Consider the following 19,110-nt stretch of genomic DNA (forward strand, 5'->3'; position numbering starts at 1 on the left):
TCAAAATAATAATAATAATAATAATAATTCTTTCTCTATATCTTTATTCTATATACTGTTTTCTATTTTTAACATTTTTTATTTTTATTTTTACTTTTTAAACATTTTTGTTAAAAACCAAGTCACGGCTGGGTGCGGTGGCTCATGCTTGTAATCCCAGCACTTTGGGAGGCTGAGGTGGGCGGATCACTCGAGGTCAGGAGCTCAACACCAGCCTGGCCAATATGGTGAAACTGTCTCTACTAAAAATATAAAAATTAGCTGGGTGTGGTGGTGCACGCCTGTAGTCCCAGCTACTCAGGAGGCTGAGGCAGAAGAATCACTTGAACCCGGGAGGTGGAGGTTGCACTGAGCCAAGATCATGCCACTGCACTCCAGCCTGGGAAACAGAGCAAGACTCTGTCTCAAAAAAAAAAAAAAAAAAATTTCCGATAGTGCTAAGTCCTGGGAAGAATGTGGAACACCACAGTGTGATAAGGGAATCACGTGGGAGAAAAGCTGCTAGATAGGGTAGTCAGGACAGGAGGTGACATCTCAACAGAGGCCTAGCTTTTCTGAATTTCATTTTCCAAAATCTGTAAAATAGGCCGGGTGCAGTGGCTCATGCCTGTAATCCCAGCACTTTGGGAGGCTGAGGCGGGCAAATCACCTGAGGTCAGGAGTTCCAAACCAGCCTGGCCAATATGTTGAAATACCATTTCTACTAGAAATACAAAAGAATTAGCTGGACATGGTGGCGTACACCTGTAATCCAAGCTACTTAAGAGGCTAAGGCATGAAAATTGCCTGAACCTGGGAGGTGGAGGTTAGAGTGAGCTGACAGGTCACACGACTGTGCTCCAGCCTAAGCGAGTGAGACCCTCTTTCAAAAAAAAAAAAATCTGTAAAATAGAGACAAGGATACATTACCTCACAAGCATCTTCAAAGGCTTGAATGCGGCAATGCTTACACAACACATGCATGGTCCTGATATCTACACCTAATAAATGACGGCTACTATAACTCATGTAATATTAAGTGTAACTTTGTAAGTTAATAAAATTAAAGAACCTAGAACCTGAGGGCTTGTCATTGCTAATAGGTTTGGAAACTTGCTTTTTCAGAGACCTGCAATGGACTTCACAGATTTGTCCAAGCTGCCCCTGGCCCTCCATGACCCACCCCCGATTCCTGGACAACCAGGGGAGATGCAGCCGCTTAGAGAGGAGGCGACTCCTAGATCCAGGGACAGCCCCGTCTGGTGCCAGTGTGGAAGCTGCCTTCCGTCCCAACTCCCCAAGAGCCACAGGTGCCTGGAGGAGCTGTGCTGCCGGAAAAAGCCAGGGGCCTGCATCACCACCTCAGAGCTGTTCAGGAAGCTGGTCCTGTCCAGACACGTCCTGCAGTTCCTCCTGCTCTACCAGGAGCCCTTGCTGGCGCTGGATGTGGATTCCACCAACAGCCGGCTGCGGCACTGTGCCTACAGGTGCTACGCCACCTGGCGCTTCGGCTCCCAGGACATGGCTGACTTTGCCATCCTGCCCAGCTGCTGCCGCTGGAGGATCCGAAAAGAGTTTCCCAAGAGTGAAGGGCAGTACAGTGGCTTCAAGAGTCCTTACTGAAGCCAGGCACCATGGCTCACGTCTGTAATCCCAGCCCTTTGGGAGGCCAAGGCAGGCAGATCACCCGAGGTTGGGAGTTGGAGACCAGCCTGGCTAACAAGGCGAAATCCCGTTTGTACTAAAAATACAAAAATCAGCCAGACATGGTGGTGTGCACCTGTAATCCCAGCTACTCGGGAGGCTGAGGCACGAGAATCACTTGAACCTGGGAGGCGGAGGTTGTAGTGAGCCGAGATTGTGCCACTGCACTCCAGCCTGGGAGGCACAGCAAACTGTCTCAAAAAAAAAAAAAAAAAAAAAAAAGAGTCCTTACCGATAGCAGGGGCTGCAGTAGCCATATTAACATGACCTTTACTAGCAACTTGAACTTCACCTGCAAAGCTCTGTGGCCACAGTTTTAGCCAAAGGGAAATGTGCTTTCATCTTCTATAGCTCTCTGTGTCTGACAGCAAAGTGACCTGGTTAAACAAACCAGAATCCCTCTGCATGGACTGAGAGCAAACAGATTGAGATGTCAGTTTCAACTCTGTCCCTAGGAAGTTGTGTGACCCTAGGCCTCTCACCTCTGTGCCTCTGTCTCCTCGTTGCCCAACTACTATCTCAGAGATATTGTGAGGACAGACTGAGACAGACATTGCACATTACCTGTCTTGTTAATGTGTAAAGATCTACGTGAATGCAAAACATTTCATTATGAGATCAGACTAGGATAACGTCCAACTAAAAACAAACCCTTTTCATCCTGGTTGGAGAATGTAGAGGATTAAAGGTGGCCACAGATTCTTTGACACTCAAGTCCCCCAAGACTTAAGGGTTTATCTCCTCCCCTTGAGTATGGGTGGCTCTGATTGTTTTATCCAAAAGTGGAAGTGACATTGTGTCAGTTTCAGATCCTGGTCTTAAGAAGCTGACAGCTTCTACTTCCTGTCCCTTGGAACTCTTGCTATCCGGGAAGCCAGACTCCATTTAAAAGTCTGCCTATCCTGGCCAGACGTGGTGGCTCACATCTGTAATCCCAGCACTTCGGGAGACCAAGGCAGGCAGATGACTTAAAGTCAGGAGTCTGAGACCAGACTCGCCAACATGGTGAAACCATATCTCTAATAAAAATACAAAAATTATCTGGGCATGGTGGCGGGCACCTGTAGTCCTAGCTATAAGGAGGCTGAGACAGGAGAAACACTTGAACCTGGGAGGTGGAGTTGTATTGAGCTGAGATTGTGCCACTGCACTCCAGGTTGGGTGACAGAGTGAGACTCCATCTCAAAAAAAAAAAAGTCTGCCTATCCTGAGACCACCCTGCTGTGAGGAAGCCCAAGCAGCCATGTGGACAGTGCCTGACCAGCCCCAGCTTTCAAGCCATCCAAGCCCAGTCACCAAACATGAGAGAGAAGAAGCCTTCAGGTGATTCTACTAACATATGACTGATACCACATGATACATCCCAAATGAGAACTGCCCCATAAATCCAGAAAACCAAATTGTTATCTTAAGTCACTAAGTTTTGGGCTTGTCTGTTCCACAGCAACAGATAACTGGAACAGAGAGCAAGCCTGACGAATGGGCACACAGACTCAGCCCATACCTTCCCTGGTTCTAATGTTCTTAGGGAGCCCAGACTAACCCTGGAACTCTCAGGAACTTAGGTTTCCACTGGACAGTTCTAGAAGGGCTATGGACCAAATCAGGTAACTCACCAGACCAGCCTTGGAATCTATCAAATCTAACTGCTGAGCTACACAATGCATTCCAATCCTCATCACAATTCTATGACTGAAGGCTGGATGCAGTGGCTCAAGCCTGTAATCCCAGCACTTTGGGAGGCCGAGGCGGGTGGATCACCTGAAGTCAGGAGTTCGAGACCAGCCTGGCCAACATGGTGAAACCCTGTCTCTACTAAGAATACAAAAATTAGATGGGCGTGGTGGTGGGCGCCTGTAATCCCAGCTACTTGGGAGGCTGAGTCAGGAGAATCTCTTGAACCTGGAAAGTGGAGGTTGCAATGAACCAAGATAGTGCCACTGCACTCCAGCCTGGACGACAGAGCAAGACTCTGTCTCGAAAACAAAAAACAAAACAAAACAAAACAATTCCATGACTGAAAGTGACTAAAAAGCTGCCTTTGTGCCATTAACACCCTGCACTTTGCAGCCAATCAGAACTGACGCAGTCTGGGTGCTAGCTACTTCAAACCACACCTTTACCATTTCCACACATCAACTGCCGAGAATATGAAAATGCGTGACAGGTTTTAGGATCCTGCTTCAGAATTTCCTTTTCCTGGTTTGGTCACTAGAGTTGGCTATTTATCTGTTTCTAAACAACTGCTATTTTATCGAATAGTTTAGAGACCACTATTAAATATTGTGACTGATGAAAGATCTGTGAATTTTTTTACACATATTCTAAGAGTTACCATTTTGATACCTTTTAAAAACCAGCAGCTTTCTACTATATTCATGTAAGACAGCATGAATAAAAATGTTTTTTGATACAGGGTTTTATCTGGCTTTAAACTCAGGAACCAAGTTAATTATGCCAGAATGAACTTTGATTTTTACTACCTTTTCAAAGACATTTTAAAAAGTGGATAATTATACGTATATAATATGCATAATATTTCTTTGGAGCTGACATTTCTTTACTCCACGAATTCTATGTTACTGTTACATCTTTCCGTTCTGATGGCCTCTGGGCCTTTGTACCTTTGTCTTTGGTGCCTTATTCCTAGTATGTTTCTATCACCTTAATGAGGCCGCAGACGGAGTCAGAATGTGAAATTACAAATAATCACTGGATCCATCTACTGTTTTCCATCACCTTCCCCACTGATGCTCTGGGTAAGACAGTGATGTGTCACTTCAACTGTGTGTAATATGTCAGACACGTCCTATAATAACAGGCGTCATATTTGTATTCTTATTTTTAGTTTACTGTAGAAAATAATGGCATCACCAAAGGTGATGAGAGTTTTTGTAGGATCTGTTTTCTTATACTTAAAGACAGTCTTCTGTTATGGTAATTGCCAGTATTCATGGCTTCCTCTCTGCGTCAGAAGAGAAGGATCTGCTTTCTCTTGGCTGATTTCACATAGTATTGGTAATAGACTTGCATTTCTCTTTCTAAAGGGGAATAACTTTTTAAACCCTTCCTGATTTTAGCCTGGCAATGTAAGTGTCCTTAATGTGACTGTTTTGATAATTAAAAAAAAAAAAGTATAATTTGTTTATTTAAATCTTTCCTTTCTTTTCAGAAGGTCCCCAAATCATAGTTAACTCATTCATGGACGCATTCATTCAACAACTATTCAATGAGGCACTCTCTAGAGACTAAGGATAAATAAGGTTGCCAGTCTCATGGAGATAGGAGGAGATGGAAATTAATCAAATAATTCAAGCAAATGGAATCTTGCAACTTGTGCTGAGTATCATGGTGAAGAGGCAAATGATGGCATGAGAGCTTATAGTAGGGGAATCTGGCCTATTTGGGAAGATCAGCCTACCTGAGGAAGGAATGTTTTAGCTAAAATCTGAAGGATGAGTACTACTTAACTAGTGAGTGGGGGAGGAAAGAGCATTCTAGCAGAGAGAACAGTATGTGCAAAGGTCCTGAGGCAGGAAAAGCAGAGCAGGTTTTTAGAACTTAAAGGAGACCTATATGACTGTGCCATAAACAGTACAGGGAAGTAAAGCATGAGTCACAGTTGGACAAGCAGGCAGGGGCTAGCAGCCTGTGGGCCATGGTAGAGTTTGTCTTTCTCCTAAGACTTAAGCCAGGTAAGGGTTCTAATCAGGAGCCTGTTAAGATCACATTTAATTTTTATTTTTATTTATTTTTATTTTATTTTATTTATTTATTTTTTTTTTGAGATGGAGTCTTGCTCTGTTGTCCAGGCTGGAGTGCAGTGGCTCAACCTTAGCTCACTGCAACCTCTGCCTCCTGGGTTCAAGTGATTCTCCTGCCTCAGCCTCTTGAGTGTCTGGGATTACAGGCGCCTGCTACCACGCCCAGCTAATTTTTGTATTTTTAATAGAGATGGGGTTTCACCATGTTGGCCAGGCTGGTCTCGAATGCCTGACCTCGAGTGATCTGCTGGCCTCAGCCTCCCACAGTGCTGGGATTACAAGCATGAGCCACCATACCCAGCCTTATTTTTTATTCTATTCTATTCTGTTGTATTCTATTCTATTTTGAGATGGAGTTTCACTCTTGTTTCCCAGGCTGGAGTGCAATGGCACTATCTCAGCTCACTGCAACCTCTACTTCCTGGGTTCAATCAATTCTCCTGCCTCAGCCTCCTGAGTAGCCAGGATTATAGGCACCTGCCATCATGCCCGGCTAATTTTTATATTTTTAGTAGAGACGGAGTTTCTCCATGTTGGCCAGACTGGTCCTGAATGCCTGACCTTAAGTGATCCACTGGCCTCGGCCTCCCAAAGTGCTGGGATTACAGGCGTGAGCCACCGCGCCCAGCCACCATATTAATGTTTAAAAGATCACTGTGATCGCTGTGTGGAAAATGAGCTGGGAGTGGTGGTGGATATAGTTTTTGTTTCAGTCTTTCGCTACTCCATGAAACATTTGCCCCACATATGCAGCCACATTGAATGTTTTTCTTTTCTCCCCTCCTCTTCCTCTTGGGAAGTCACCAAAAAAAAAAAAAAAGAAAGGAAAAAAAAAATCAGCAGCAAGAGAAAAGGAGGAAAAGCTGTGGTGTGCCTTGAATTTTGGAATGGCTCCTGTCCCAGGCTGGCAGGGATGAGTCTGCATGTTGAGCTTCAGATCACAGGAAGGAGTGCACCAAATCAGGAGACGAAGGGCAGTCAGCAGGACCCACTGGGTACCCACCCTGCGGTGTAAGGCCTAAAATCAAGCTCTAATATGAGGTGCTGCCTTGACATCAGGTGAAATCAGGAGTGCATGGAATAGCCTCACCCCAAGTTTCTCTCCCAGTCCTCCCTTGGCAAAGGGTGCCCAGTGAAACAGCCTTCCTTATCAAACAGATCAGATGCAGTTCCTGCTAATCCCTAAGCGGCAGGTGTGAGTCTCTGTCCAACCCCTGGAATTGTCCAAATGAGCCAGTCACATCCTCCAAGGAACCAGGGCCTCCTCACCCTCTTGGTGCTACAACGCCTGCCCCCCACTGGCCCTGGCTGTTCACTCTGTTTCTGTGTGGCCCTGCACGGCATGTGGGGTCTTCCTCCCTGAGCTGTGTGACCAAAAACTGCTGCCAATCTCATCTGCCCCGTGTTGGGTGTCATGTGTTCAGCCACCCCCATTACCCTGGGGTGGGAACTGGGAATCCCTCCCTCACCACTGAGGTAAAGAGGAGATTATTAAAACATCCCTAATTCAGCCGGGTGCGGTGGCTCACGCCTATAATCCCAGCACTTTGGGAGGCTGAGGCGGGTGGATCACCTGAGGTCAGGAGTTAGAGACCAGCCTGGCCAACATGGGGAAACCCTGTTTCTATTAAAAATACAAAAAATTAGTCAGGTATGGTGGCAGGCACCTGTAATCTCAGCTGCTTGGGAGGCTGAGGCAGGAGAATTGCTTGAACCCGAGAGGCTGAGGTTGCGGTGACCCACAATTGCACCACTGCTCTCCAGCCTGGACAACAAGAGCGAAACTCCGTCTCAAAAAAAAAAAAAAAAAAAATCCCTAATTCCAGGCCAACCAGCAGCCCTAAAAAATTAATCTTGGTTTGGCTTCTGCCCAAAGTCATGGTCTACACAAAGCCCTGCCTACTAGAGGCAATAAAGAACCATGACCACCACTCCCATTTATTCGGATTACCCACTGGAATGCACCAAGTGGGGTTTTGCCCTCTGCTGCTTGTATGTTTCTCAACCCATGTTCTAATCCCATGCAGTCATCATTCAGGGATCCCCTGACTCAACTTTTCCTTTTTGAATAGATTAGAAATTCCTATCTTCTTTCACTTTTATTGTGACTTTTCAGCTTCCTGTTTTCCATTCCTGAGGGCTATGAATCATATTTCCAAAATAAATGATGATCTATGGAGAGGATTTTGCATTTCCAACATCCTTAGCTAACTTTAATGAATTATCATGGTCACATGATCCTAAGGCTTCAGGAATCAGAGGAAGTGGCTGACACTGACTTACCATTTTAACCAAATAATCACCGCACTTAAGCTTGGATAAGGGTTAACTGAAAGTAACAGGGCTCTTATGCAAGCCCTTCGAGTCTGGTAAGTTATGAGTATTTATGTTTTATCTCCCCCCAAAAACAATAAGACCCTCAGAGGCAAGGAACTCATCTTGGTTTTTGTCCCTTACACACCTATCTCAGCCCAGTGGTATGGTGGGCACTGGAAACAGACCACCTGGGTTCAAATCCTGGCTTGGTCACTTATTGGCCAAGTGGCCTGATATGGTTTGGCTGTGTCCCCACCCAAATCTCATCTTGAATTGTAGCTCCCATAATTCCCATGTGTTGTGGGAGGGACCCGGTGGGCGATAATTGAATTATGGGGGCAGTTTCCCCCATACTGTTCTCATGGTAGTGAATACATCTCACGAGATCTGAGGGTTTTATAAGGGGTTCCCCCTTTTGCTTGGCTCTCATTCTCGTTTTGCCTGCCACCGTGTAAGACGTGGCTTTGCTCCTCCTTGCCTTTGCCATGATTGTGAGGCTTCCCCAGCCCTGTGGAACTGTGAGTCAATTAAACTTTTCCTTTATAAATTACCCGGTCTTGGGTGTGTCTTTATTAGCAGCGTGAGAACAGACTAACACATGGCTTTGGGCAGCTTCTCATGTCTAGCCATGGTAGCTATTCTTATTATTTGGATGGTATCCAAGCATCACTCTTGAGCTCCAGGCCCATATATTAAATCACCTCCAGAAATTATATACTTAAATGGTTTAGAGGGAACTCAAACAGGTACAAAAGACAAATCATGATCTCAGTTCACCCCACCCACATATGAGTCCCAGAGCTCCCAAGATCAGCCAGTAGCACTACCTGCCATCAGTTCAACTTCCCAAACCAGAAATTCAAAGAATACCTATTGGGGGAATGAGCCTCCAATATTTCAATGTACTTTCTTTTCTATTTCCCTAAGTGTCAGCCAGTCTGAGAAATAGAGAAAGAGTACAAAGAGAGAAATTTTACAGCTGGGCCTCCGGGGGTGACATCACATATTGGCAGGTTCTGGGATGCCTACCTGAGCCACAAAACCAGCAAGTTTTTATTAGGGATTTCAAAAGGGGAGGGGTATACGAATAGGGAGTAGGTCACAGGGATCACATGCTTCAGAGGGCAATAAAAGATCACAAGGCAGAGGCAGAGAGCGAAATTAGAATTACTGATGAGGTTCCATGTCCCACTGGGCATGCATTGTCTTGATAAACATCTTAACAGGAAACAGGGTTTGAGAGCAGATAACCTGGTCTGACTAGAATTCACCAGGCTGGAATTTCCCAATCCTGGTAAGCCTGAGGGCACTGCAGGAGACCAGGGCGTATTTCATCCCTTATCTTCAACCGCATAAGACAGGCACTCCCAGAGCAGTCGTCGATAGGCCTACCCCTGGGAATGCGTTCCTTCCCCAGGGTTATTCCTTGCTGGGAAAAGAATTCAGCAATATTTCTCCTATTTGCTTTCTGCAAGAAGGAAAATATGACTCTATTCTGCCCAACCCCACAGGCAGTGAGACCTTAAGGTTATCTTCCCTTGTTCCCTGAAGATTGCTGTTGTTCTGTTCTTTTTCAGGGTGCCCTGATTTCATATCATTCAAACACACATTTTACAAACAATTTGTACAGTTAATGCAATCATCACAGGGTCCTGAGGCGACATACATCCTCAGCTTACAAAGATGACGGGATTAAGAGATTAAAGTAAAGACAGGCATAGGAAATTATAAGAGTATTGATTGGGGAAGTGACAAATGTCCAGGAAGTCTTCACAATTTATATTCAGAGACTGCAGTAAAGACAGGCGTAAGAAATTATAAAAGTATTAATTTGGGGAACTGATAAATGTCCATGAAATCTTCACAATTTATGTTCTTCTGCCACAGCTTCAGCTGGTCCCTGCATTCGGGGTCCCTGACTTCCTGCAACAGACACCTTGATGTCTCCCTTCTCCTTCCCCATTCTGTCCAATCTCATCTGTTTATTCAGCGAACACTTACTGAGCACCCCGGCACTGTAAAGGAGCTAGGGATGAACAGGTGAATAAGACAGGCTGTTTGGGAGGTTAGGCGCAGTGAGGAAGCCAGGCAATCACAGTGAAAATAAATGGGGTGAGGACAGCTTGGGATACAGAGTTTGAAAGAAACAAGCAGGATGCTGTGATAGGAGCAAGGGAGTTACTTCCGACAGGGGGCAGGGATGGTGTCTCCAAGGAAGTGACATTTACGCTAGATCTGAATATCGAGAAGGAGCCAGCTGTAATGAGTTGAAAGAAGGGCATTCCAGGAAGAGGGAAGGAAAACACAAAGCTGAGGGGTGAGACAGAAATAAGAGTGTTCCAGAGCCTGGTGCAGGGGCACATACCTGTAGTCCCAGCGACAAGAGATCATCCCTTAAGCCCAGGAGTTTGAGGCCAGCCTGGGTAACACAGTAATAATCTATCTCAAAAAGAAAAAAAAAGAAAGAAAGAAAGAAAAGAAATGAGTGTGTTCCAGGAACTGTCAGATGGCCAGTGCAACTATGCTATGCGATACACAGGCTTGCTTGTTTTCTTACTGCCTCCTAAACTGGGTGGCTCCATCTCACTGAAACAGACGCTCAAAGAAAGGTGAAATTCATACAGGCAAGCACAGCCTTGGGAGGGTTATGAAGCTCGTGAGATGTAAGCGGGCCCTCACTGGAGGAGGGGGCTGGAAACAGTGGGATGAGAGGAAGCATTCCCAACAGGACCAGCTGCACAAGCCAGGCCCAGAAACAAGTGACTATGATAGTGGGGGGAGATTAAATGGGACTGATTTGGGGAAATCTTCAAAAAGAAAAAAAGGCTGAGATGTTTGAACCAGTTGCAAAGTTAAGATGGAGCCATTCTTGTGGCTGATGGAGGACACGAGAAAAGCAATGATTTAAGAACATCCCAGCTGGGCGCGGTGGCTCACAACCCCTGGCTGAGGCAGGAGAATCACTTGAACACAGGAGGTGGAGGTTGCAGTGAGCCGAGATCGCGCCACTGCACTCCAGCCTGGGCGACAGAGCGAGACTCCTTCTCAAAATTAAAAAAAAAAAAAAATCCCTCAGACAGATATGAGGATGTGGGATGGGAGGGGAAGCCTGGGGAAGTGACATCATTTAGAAGTCAGCTGGGATTATATAGGAGTGACTCAATAAGCCACCTGTCCTACTGAATTGGTGGTGGTGATAGAAAGAAAAGGAAGATAGATAGATAGATAGATAGATGTTTTTGTTTGTTTTCTTTTTGTTTTGTAGAGATAGGGTTTCCCTATGTTGCCCAGGCTGGCCCCAAACTCCTGCCCTCAAGCAATCCTCCCACGTGGGCCTCTCAAAGCTCTGGGATTATAGGTGTGAGCCACCAAGCCCAGCCTGGTTAAATGAATTTTTAAAAATTCCTTTAAGTCCAACAGGAGGAGACTGGTTACGTAAATTATGGCACATTCATATAACAGAAGGATATGCAGCTATTTTAAATGATGCCATGGAAAGATAGTTAATGGACTGGGTGTGGGGGCTCACGCCTGTAATCCCAGCACTTTGGGAGGCTAAGGTAGGTGGACCACAAGGTCATGAGTTCAAAACCAGCCTGGCCGATATGGTGAAACCCTGTCTCTACTAAAAATACACAAATCAGCTGGGTGTGGTGGCAGGCACCTCTAGTTCCAGCTGCTAAGGAGGCTGAGGCAGGAGAATCGCTTGAAGCCGGGAGGTGGAGGTTGCAGTGAGCCGAGATCATGCCACTCACTGCACACCAGCCTGGGTAACAGAGCAAGACTCCGTCTCAAAAAAAGAAAGAAAATACGATTGATAAAAATCTACATTTACAAAAAATGTAAATGGGAGGGGCGAGAGTAATTTTTACTTTTCAAAGGGGTTCATAAGACGACAAGATTCCTTCAAGAACATCTGAATGAAACTGTAAGAACTGGGTCCTCCTTTTCAGGAGCTTGTCTATTGAGGAGACAGAGGGATGCACAGACCCTGGCTGTGAGAACGCTTTAGAACTCTTCTTGATTTCCTTACTTGCAAAAGAAAAGGATTAGGCTAAGCATGATCTCTAAGGCACTTTTTTTTTAAGGCAGAGTCTGGTTCTGTCGCCCAGGCTAGAGCGCAGTGGCGCAATCTCGGCTCACTGCAAGCTCTGCCTCCTGGGTTCACGCCATTCTCCTGCCTCAGCCTGCCGAGTAGCTGGGACTACAGGCGCCCGCCACCACGTCCGGCTAACTTTTTGTATTTTTAGTAGAGACAGGGTTTCACCGTGTTAGCCAGGATGGTCTCGATCTCCTGACCTCGTGATCCACCCGTCTCGGCCTCCCAAAGTGCTGGGATTACAGGCATGAGCCACCGTGCCCAGCCTCTAAGGTACTTTTACAATTTTTATTTATTTTATTTATTTAATTTTTTTGGAGACAGGGTCTCACTCTGTCACCCAGGCTGGAGTGCAGTAGCATGAACACAGTTCACTGTAGCCTCAATCTTCTGGGCTGGACTGATCCTCCTGCCTCAGCCTCCCAAGTAGCTGGGACTACAGGCACATGCCACCATGCCTGGCTAATTTTTTTATGTTTTGTAGAGACGAGGTCTCATCATGTTGCACAGGCTGGTCTCAAACTCCCAGGCTCAAATAATCCTCCTGACTTGGCCTCCCAAAGTGCTGGGATTACAGGTGTGAGCCACCGCACCCAGCCTGTAAGGTACTTTTAATCTCAAAATGTGAGGATAGGACGGGCACAGTGGCTCACGCTTGTAATCCCAGCACCTTGGGAAGCCAAGCTTGGCGGATCACAAGGTCAGGAGTTCAAGACCAGCCTGACCAACATGGTGAAACCCCGTCTCTACTAAAAATACAAAAATGAGCTGGGCATGGTGGCGGGCGCCTGTAATCCCAGCTACTCCAGAGGCTGAGGCAAGGAGAATTGTCTGAACCCGGTTGGCCGAGGTTGCAGTGAGCCAAGATCACACCAGCCTGGGTGACAGAGTGAGACTGTCTCAAAAAAAAAAGTAATAATGATAATAATCTCAAAATGCTCTCCCCATTGTACAAGATGAGACCAATTTGTATCTGACATTATGCTTCTATGAAGTGCTTGGCAAACCACCTGGTAGGTGTCAGTGAATGTACTGCATTAGCTAAGACTGAAGTCCATACTCAGGCCTTCAAGGCCCTACTCGATCTGGCCTCTGACTGTCTCTCGGGAGCTTAGCTCACATCACTCTCCTCCTTGCCCACTTTGCTCCATTCACACTGATTTTCCTTCTGTTCCTGGAACACATCAAGCTAATTCCTGCCTCAGGGACTTTGCATTTGCTATTCCCCTTGCTTAGAATACCTCCCCCCAGGAAAAGTATTTAGAGAGCTGGCTCCTTCCTGACATCCAGATCTCAGCTCAGGTGGACTTCCTCAGAGAGGGCCTCACTCAAGCTATCAGACACAGAGAGAATTCAACACTCAGTCAAGAAGGTACATTTGAGATGGAGTCTCACTCTGTCATCCAGCCCGGAGTGCAGTGGCACGATCTCGGCTCACTGCAACCTCTGCCTCCCAGGTTTAAGCAATTCTCCTGCCTCAGCCTCCCAAGTAGCTGGGATTACAGGTGCCCACCACCGTGTCCAGCTAATTTTTGTATTTTTAGTAGAGATGGGGTTTCACCATGTTGGCCAGGCTGGTCTTGAACTTCTGACCTCAGGTGATCTGCCTGCCTCGGCCTCCCAAAGGACTGGGATTACAGGCATGAGCCACCGCAGCTGGCCAGTACATTCTTTTTTAGGATGCACAAGGAAGAGTTAAAACAACAGTTATGCATTAGATCATGTATTTTCCTGAATACATTCCCAACAGCAATATGATACAGACCAGGTTCTCTAACCACATTTCAATGAAATTAGAAATTCATTTTCTTTTTTTTTTTTTTTTTCTGAGACACAGTCTTGCTCTGTCGCCTGGGCTGGAGTGCAGTGGTACAACATCGGCTCGCTGAAACCTCCACCTCCCGGGTTCAAGCAATTCTCCCTGTCTCAGCCTCCCGAGTAGCTGGGATTACAGACGCCTGCCACCAGACCCGGCTAATTTTTGTATTTTTAGTAGAGACAGGGTTTCACCATGTTGGCCAGGCTGGACTCAAACTCTTGACCTTAGGTGATCTGCCTGCCTCAGCCTCCCAAAATGTTTGGATTACAAGCGTGAGCCACCATGTCAGCCAGAAATTAATTTTTAAAAGGTAGATTTTTAAAATATTTGGAAACTGAATGAAATATTGTAAGAAATATTGCTAAATGACTCAAAAATATTTAGAACTGGATAATGAAGGTAATATATGTCAAAATCGGTGGCACACAGCTAAAGCAGAACTTTATTTTTTATTTTTATATTATTATTATTTTTATTGTTATTGTTATTATTACTTTTTGAGAGACAGTCTTGCTCTGAGGCCCAGGCTGGATGCAGTGGCACAATCTTGGCTCACTGCAAGGTCCGCCTCCCAGGTTCATGCTTATATATTATAATATTACAACAATATTATAATAACATTATATATTATATTATTATATTACTTTATTTTTATTATTATTATTATTGTTATTATTATTTGAGCTGTCATCTCACTCCGTCACCCAGACTGGAGTACAGTGGCATGATCTTGGCTCACTGCAGCCTCCACCTCCCAGGTTCAAGTGTTCTCCTGCCTCAGCCTCCCAAGTAACTGGGATTACAGGTGTGCACCACCACATCCAGATAATTTTTGTATTTTCGTAGAGATGGGGTTTCGCCATGTTGGCCAGTCTGTTCTCGAACTCCTGGCCTCAAGAAATCTGCCCTCCTCAGCCTCCCAAAGTGCTGGGACTACAGGCATGAGCCACCGCACCCGGCCAAATGGCAGATTTTGTCTAAATGGAATGCTAAGGCTGACCCTAAGGCTAACCCTAACCTTAGCCCTAACGCTAACCCTAATAGGATTAGGGTAAAATGACTAAAGGCAAGAGATGAGCATTCTGGATATTTCTCATGGCCAGAAAGAGGTAACTTTTATCCTCCACTGACCCAAATAAATTGACTATACTTTGTCCCCCACTTCCCACTCAATTTCCTACTTTGATGCCCATTCCCCCGCCCTTTGTCCATCCCAAGCTTCACTCTGGAGACAGTAGCTAAATCTGTGCTAGTTAAACTTGAACCAGATCTGTTAGAAAAGAAGGGGCTATTGCAAGAAGCAGGGTGGCTTCAAAGAAAGCCAAAAGAAACTGACTGTACTGAGTCCCCCTGCTTCCCTCTCAATTTCCTACTGCCCAGAGAATAGAACTCATGAGATGGAAAAACCAGAAAAAGGGAAGCAAGTGAAGAAAGGGACAGGGCGCTACTCTCCACAAACACTTCCTGTTGGTTGTGCTGACATCATACTGCACGCCATGTATCTCATGACTTGGGGTGTAGCTCACACACCTAATGCCTTAGACAACAAGAGCGAAACTCTGTCTCAAAAAAAAGAATTGGGAAAATCTCAACAGAACGTTTTGTGATTGCTTATGTGAACTTAAAGGTTATTCCTATCAACTTGTAAACAACTGAAAATGCAAAATGTTATAACACGTTGATAGTTTTGGAGTCTGAGGAGTCCTGCTTTCCTTCCCTCTTAGTGACCAACTATTATCTTTTTTTCTTCTTCTTCTTTTTTTTTTTTTTTTTTTGAGATGGAGTCTCGCTCTGTCACCCAGGCTGCAGTGCAGCGGCACGATCTCGGCTCACTGCAACCTCCGCCTCCCGGGTTTAAGCAATTCTCCTGCCTCAGCCTCCTGAGTAGCTACGATTACAGGCACCCACCACCACGCCCAGCTAATTTTTGTATTTTTAGTAGAGACAGGGTTTCACCATGTTGGTCAGGCTGGTCTCGAACTCCTAACCTCGTGATCCACCCACCTCAGCCTTCCAAAGTGCTGGGATTACAGGCATGAGCCACCGCGCCCGGCTATCTTTTTTTAAATTATTTTTTAGGACACCATGTCTCACCATGTTGCCCAGACTGACTTTGAACTCCTAGGCTCAAACCTCCTGAGTAGCTGGGACTACAGGCTATCAACTATTATCTTATGGAGGATAAAGGAAGGCATAATGAACCAGAAAAATTTGCAAGGAGACCTCCAGAATCCTTTACCAGATACAAATGAGTTTGAGCTTTTACTCAACTATAAAATGGAATTCTGAGTATCACTCACGAGAAGGTGGTTTTCAAAAGATAAAATGCTGTTCAGAGCCAAAGAAACGTGCATTCTTGTTGTGTCAGATTTAGATCTGCTGGAGAATGCTTATTTAGCTAATAATCCAGTAATTGTTGAGGGATGGGAAAGACTCAGCACTGTGTGTTTCAGAAAACCTGTCTTCAGCAGAGAAAAAAGATGGGTCTTTACAATGAGACAAGTTATATAAAAGGCACACTTTGTTATTTTGTTTTGATTCAAACTTTCAGGTAAGCCTGAAGATGTCTGATACAAGATCACAAGAAATGTAGTTTTGTATTTTTTTTTCACAGCTTAAAAAAAATTCCCCATGGTTTTTGTTTTGTTTTTGAGACAGTCTTACTTTGTCGCCCACAGCAAGTGCAGTAGCGCGATCTTGGCTCACTGCAACCTCTGTCTCCCGCGTTCAAGCAATTCTCCTGCCTCAGCCTCCCAAGTAGCTGGGACTACAGGTATGTGCCACCATGCTCCGCTAATTTTTGTATTTTTAGTAGAGCTGGGGTTTCACTATGTTAGCCAGGATGGTCTCAATCTCCTGACCTCGTAATCCACCCGCCTCAGCCCCCCAAAGTGCTGGGATTACAGGCTTTTTTTTTTTTGGAGCCAAAGTCTCCCTCTGTTGGTGTAGTGGTGCGATCTCAGCTCACTGCAACCTCTGTCTCCTGGGTTCAAGAGATTCTCCTGCCTCAACCTCCTGAGTAGCTGGCACTACAGGTGCATGCCACCATGCCTGGCTAATTTTTCTATTTTTAGTAGAGATAGGGTTTCACTATGTTGGCCAGGCTGGTCTCGAACTCCTGACCTCGTGGATCTGCCCACCTCGGCCTCCCAAAGTGTTGGGATTACAGGTGTGAGCCACTGTGCCCAGCCTAATCTAGCATTTTAAGGACAAATACTAGGGAAGAAAAGATATTGATTCAAAGAATCATTCCAGTCAGGTGTGGTGGCACACACCTGTAATCCCAACACTTTGGGAGGCCAAGGCAGGAGGTTTGCTTGAGCCCAGGAATCAAGACCAGCCTGGGTAACACAGTGAGACTCCATCTCTACTAAAAAAAAAAAAAAAAAAAAAGAATCATTCTCCCTGGATGAAACAAGATGCTTCTCTTCTTCTGATGTGTGTAATTTAGATTCTAACACTTAGGCTGTTTTGTATCTTGCCTTGCCTTTTTCCTCACTTAACATTACAGCATAAGCATTTCCTCCATATAATTAAATATACTTCATAAACATTTTTAAGAGTAGCTTTAAAATTATTTTTCTTTTCTTTTTTGTTTTTGTTTTTGAGACAGAGTTTCGCTCCACCACCCAGGTGGAGTGCAATGGCACAATCTCGGCTCACTGAAACCTCTGCCTCCCGGGTTCAAGCTATTCTCCTGCCTCAGCCTCCCAAGTAGCTGGGACTACAGGTGCCCGCCACCACACCCAGCTAATTTTTGTTTTTTGTATTTTTAGTAGAGACGGCTTTTCACCATGTTGGCCAGGCTGGTCTCGATCTCTTGACCTTGTGATCCGCCCACCTTGGCCTCCCAAAGTGCTGGGATTACAGGTGTGAGCCACCGTGCCTGGCCTTCTCTTAAGAAAAGTAATCAACTTCAGAGTAGACATTTGTAAAAATGCAGATAAGTATGCAGAGTAAAAATCATCTATGGTTTTACCCTTCCCAGAAAAACCAGTTAAGATTTTAATTTATAATCTGCCACACTTTTTTCTATAAACACAAAAATTTGAAGACCCATACACATATTGCCCTGTAATCTTTTTCCATTTAATTATCTTGAATATCTTTCCATAGCATACTATTTTATTTTATTTTATTTTATTTTATTTTATATTATCTTGAGATAGAGCCTCATTCAGCCAGGTGCAGTGGCTCACACCTACAATCCCAGCACTTTGGGAGGCCAAGGCGGGTGGATCATCTGAGGTCAGGAGTTTGAGACCAGCCTGGCCAACACGGGGAAACCCCATCTCTACTAAAAATACAAAAAATTAGCCAAGCATGGTGGCAGGCGCCTATAATCCCAGCTACTTGGGAGGCTGAGGCAGGAGAATTGCTTGAACCCAGGAGATGGAGGTTGCAGTGAGCCAAGATCATGCCATTGCACTCCAGCCTGGGGGACACAGCAAGACTCTGTCTCTAGAAAAATAAATAAATAAATAATAATAAAGCTTTTCAATAGTTTTGCCTTGCTGGACTCACTGGCTCACGTCTGTAATCCCAGTACTTTGGGAAGCAGAGGTGGGAGAATTGCTTGAGGCCAGGAGTTTGACATCAGCCTGGGCAACATAATGAGACCCCATTTCTAATTTTTTTTTTTTTTAAGAATTTTAAAAAACGGGCTGGGCACAGTGGGTCATGCCTGTAAGCCCAGCACTTTGGGAGGACCAGGTGGGCAGATCACCTGAGGTTGGGAGTTCAAGACCAGCCTGACCAACATGGAGAAACCCTGTCTCTACTAAAAATACAAAATTAGCTGAGCATGGTGGCGCATGCCTGTAATCCCAGCTACTCGGGAGGCTGAGGCAGGAGGATCGCCTGAACCCGGGAGGCGGAGGTTGCGGTAAGCCGAGATCACACCATTGCACTCCAGCCCGGGCAACAAGAGCGAAATTCCATCTCAAAAAAAAAAAAAAAAAAAAAATTTAAACAAAGTTTTTTTAAAAATCATAAATGTTATACATTTTCAACAACTAAAACAAACATAAAATATATACATTTTACATTATTTCCATTCTATATATTACTATTTTTTCTTTGGGGCACAGTGACATGAAATTTCATTGTGAAATAAAAAAAGAAACAAAAATTTGTTGTGAAAATCACACACAGGATTGATGAATTTGGGGCTGCCTCTTGTTTTCAGCAGTATCAGACAGTTCCCCCACACTGCCTCTTGCAGTGACGGGTTATTCTCCATCCACCTTTTCTTCTATGCTGCCTATCAAAGGGTGTGATCTCTGAGATCTTTTACAGCCTAGAGACCGAATGTCAAATGTGCTAAGATGTCAAGATCCAGGTATTAGAATAGGTCTAGCTCATCTGCAGGAATATCATCCTTCCCCGTCTCCTCCATTTCAACCACCTGTAATTCCTCCCACTCACTG

The 19,110-nt window shown here is 45.1% G+C and overlaps 1 protein-coding gene and 1 long non-coding RNA gene across 14 annotated transcripts in view; one reads left to right on the forward strand and one right to left on the reverse strand.

The window, feature by feature from the left end:
• The window catches only part of P2RX7 (purinergic receptor P2X 7), a 55,413-nt gene extending 51,432 nt beyond the window's left edge, over positions 1 to 3,981 (forward strand). For 6 of the 8 annotated variants that reach the window (XM_005572426.5, XM_065524912.2, XM_074008084.1 and 3 more), the window contains one exon: positions 1,105 to 3,981. In XM_005572426.5, the coding sequence (XP_005572483.3) occupies positions 1,105 to 1,602 (498 nt within the window). In that variant the 3' untranslated portion in view covers positions 1,603 to 3,981. The remainder of the gene's footprint in view (positions 1 to 1,104) is intronic. The other 2 variants (XM_015431651.4, XM_074008086.1) reach the window with 1 other exon arrangement.
• Positions 1 to 19,110, reverse strand: part of LOC107126795 (uncharacterized) — a 61,827-nt gene that overhangs the window by 34,418 nt on the left and 8,299 nt on the right. For 2 of the 6 annotated variants that reach the window (XR_012420782.1, XR_010579627.2), the window contains exons 3-4: positions 10,129 to 10,202; positions 8,735 to 9,789 (exon numbers count right to left, since the gene is read on the reverse strand). The exons of 2 other annotated variants lie outside the window; for them this stretch is intronic. This is a non-coding gene — a long non-coding RNA (uncharacterized lncRNA). Of the gene's footprint in view, positions 1 to 8,734; positions 9,790 to 10,128; positions 10,203 to 19,110 lie in introns of those variants that run through there. 2 more of the 6 variants (XR_012420784.1, XR_010579628.2) reach the window with 1 other exon arrangement.

This window comes from Macaca fascicularis, chromosome 11 (genome assembly GCF_037993035.2).
Source record: "Macaca fascicularis isolate 582-1 chromosome 11, T2T-MFA8v1.1".
NCBI lineage: Eukaryota > Metazoa > Chordata > Mammalia > Primates > Cercopithecidae > Macaca > Macaca fascicularis.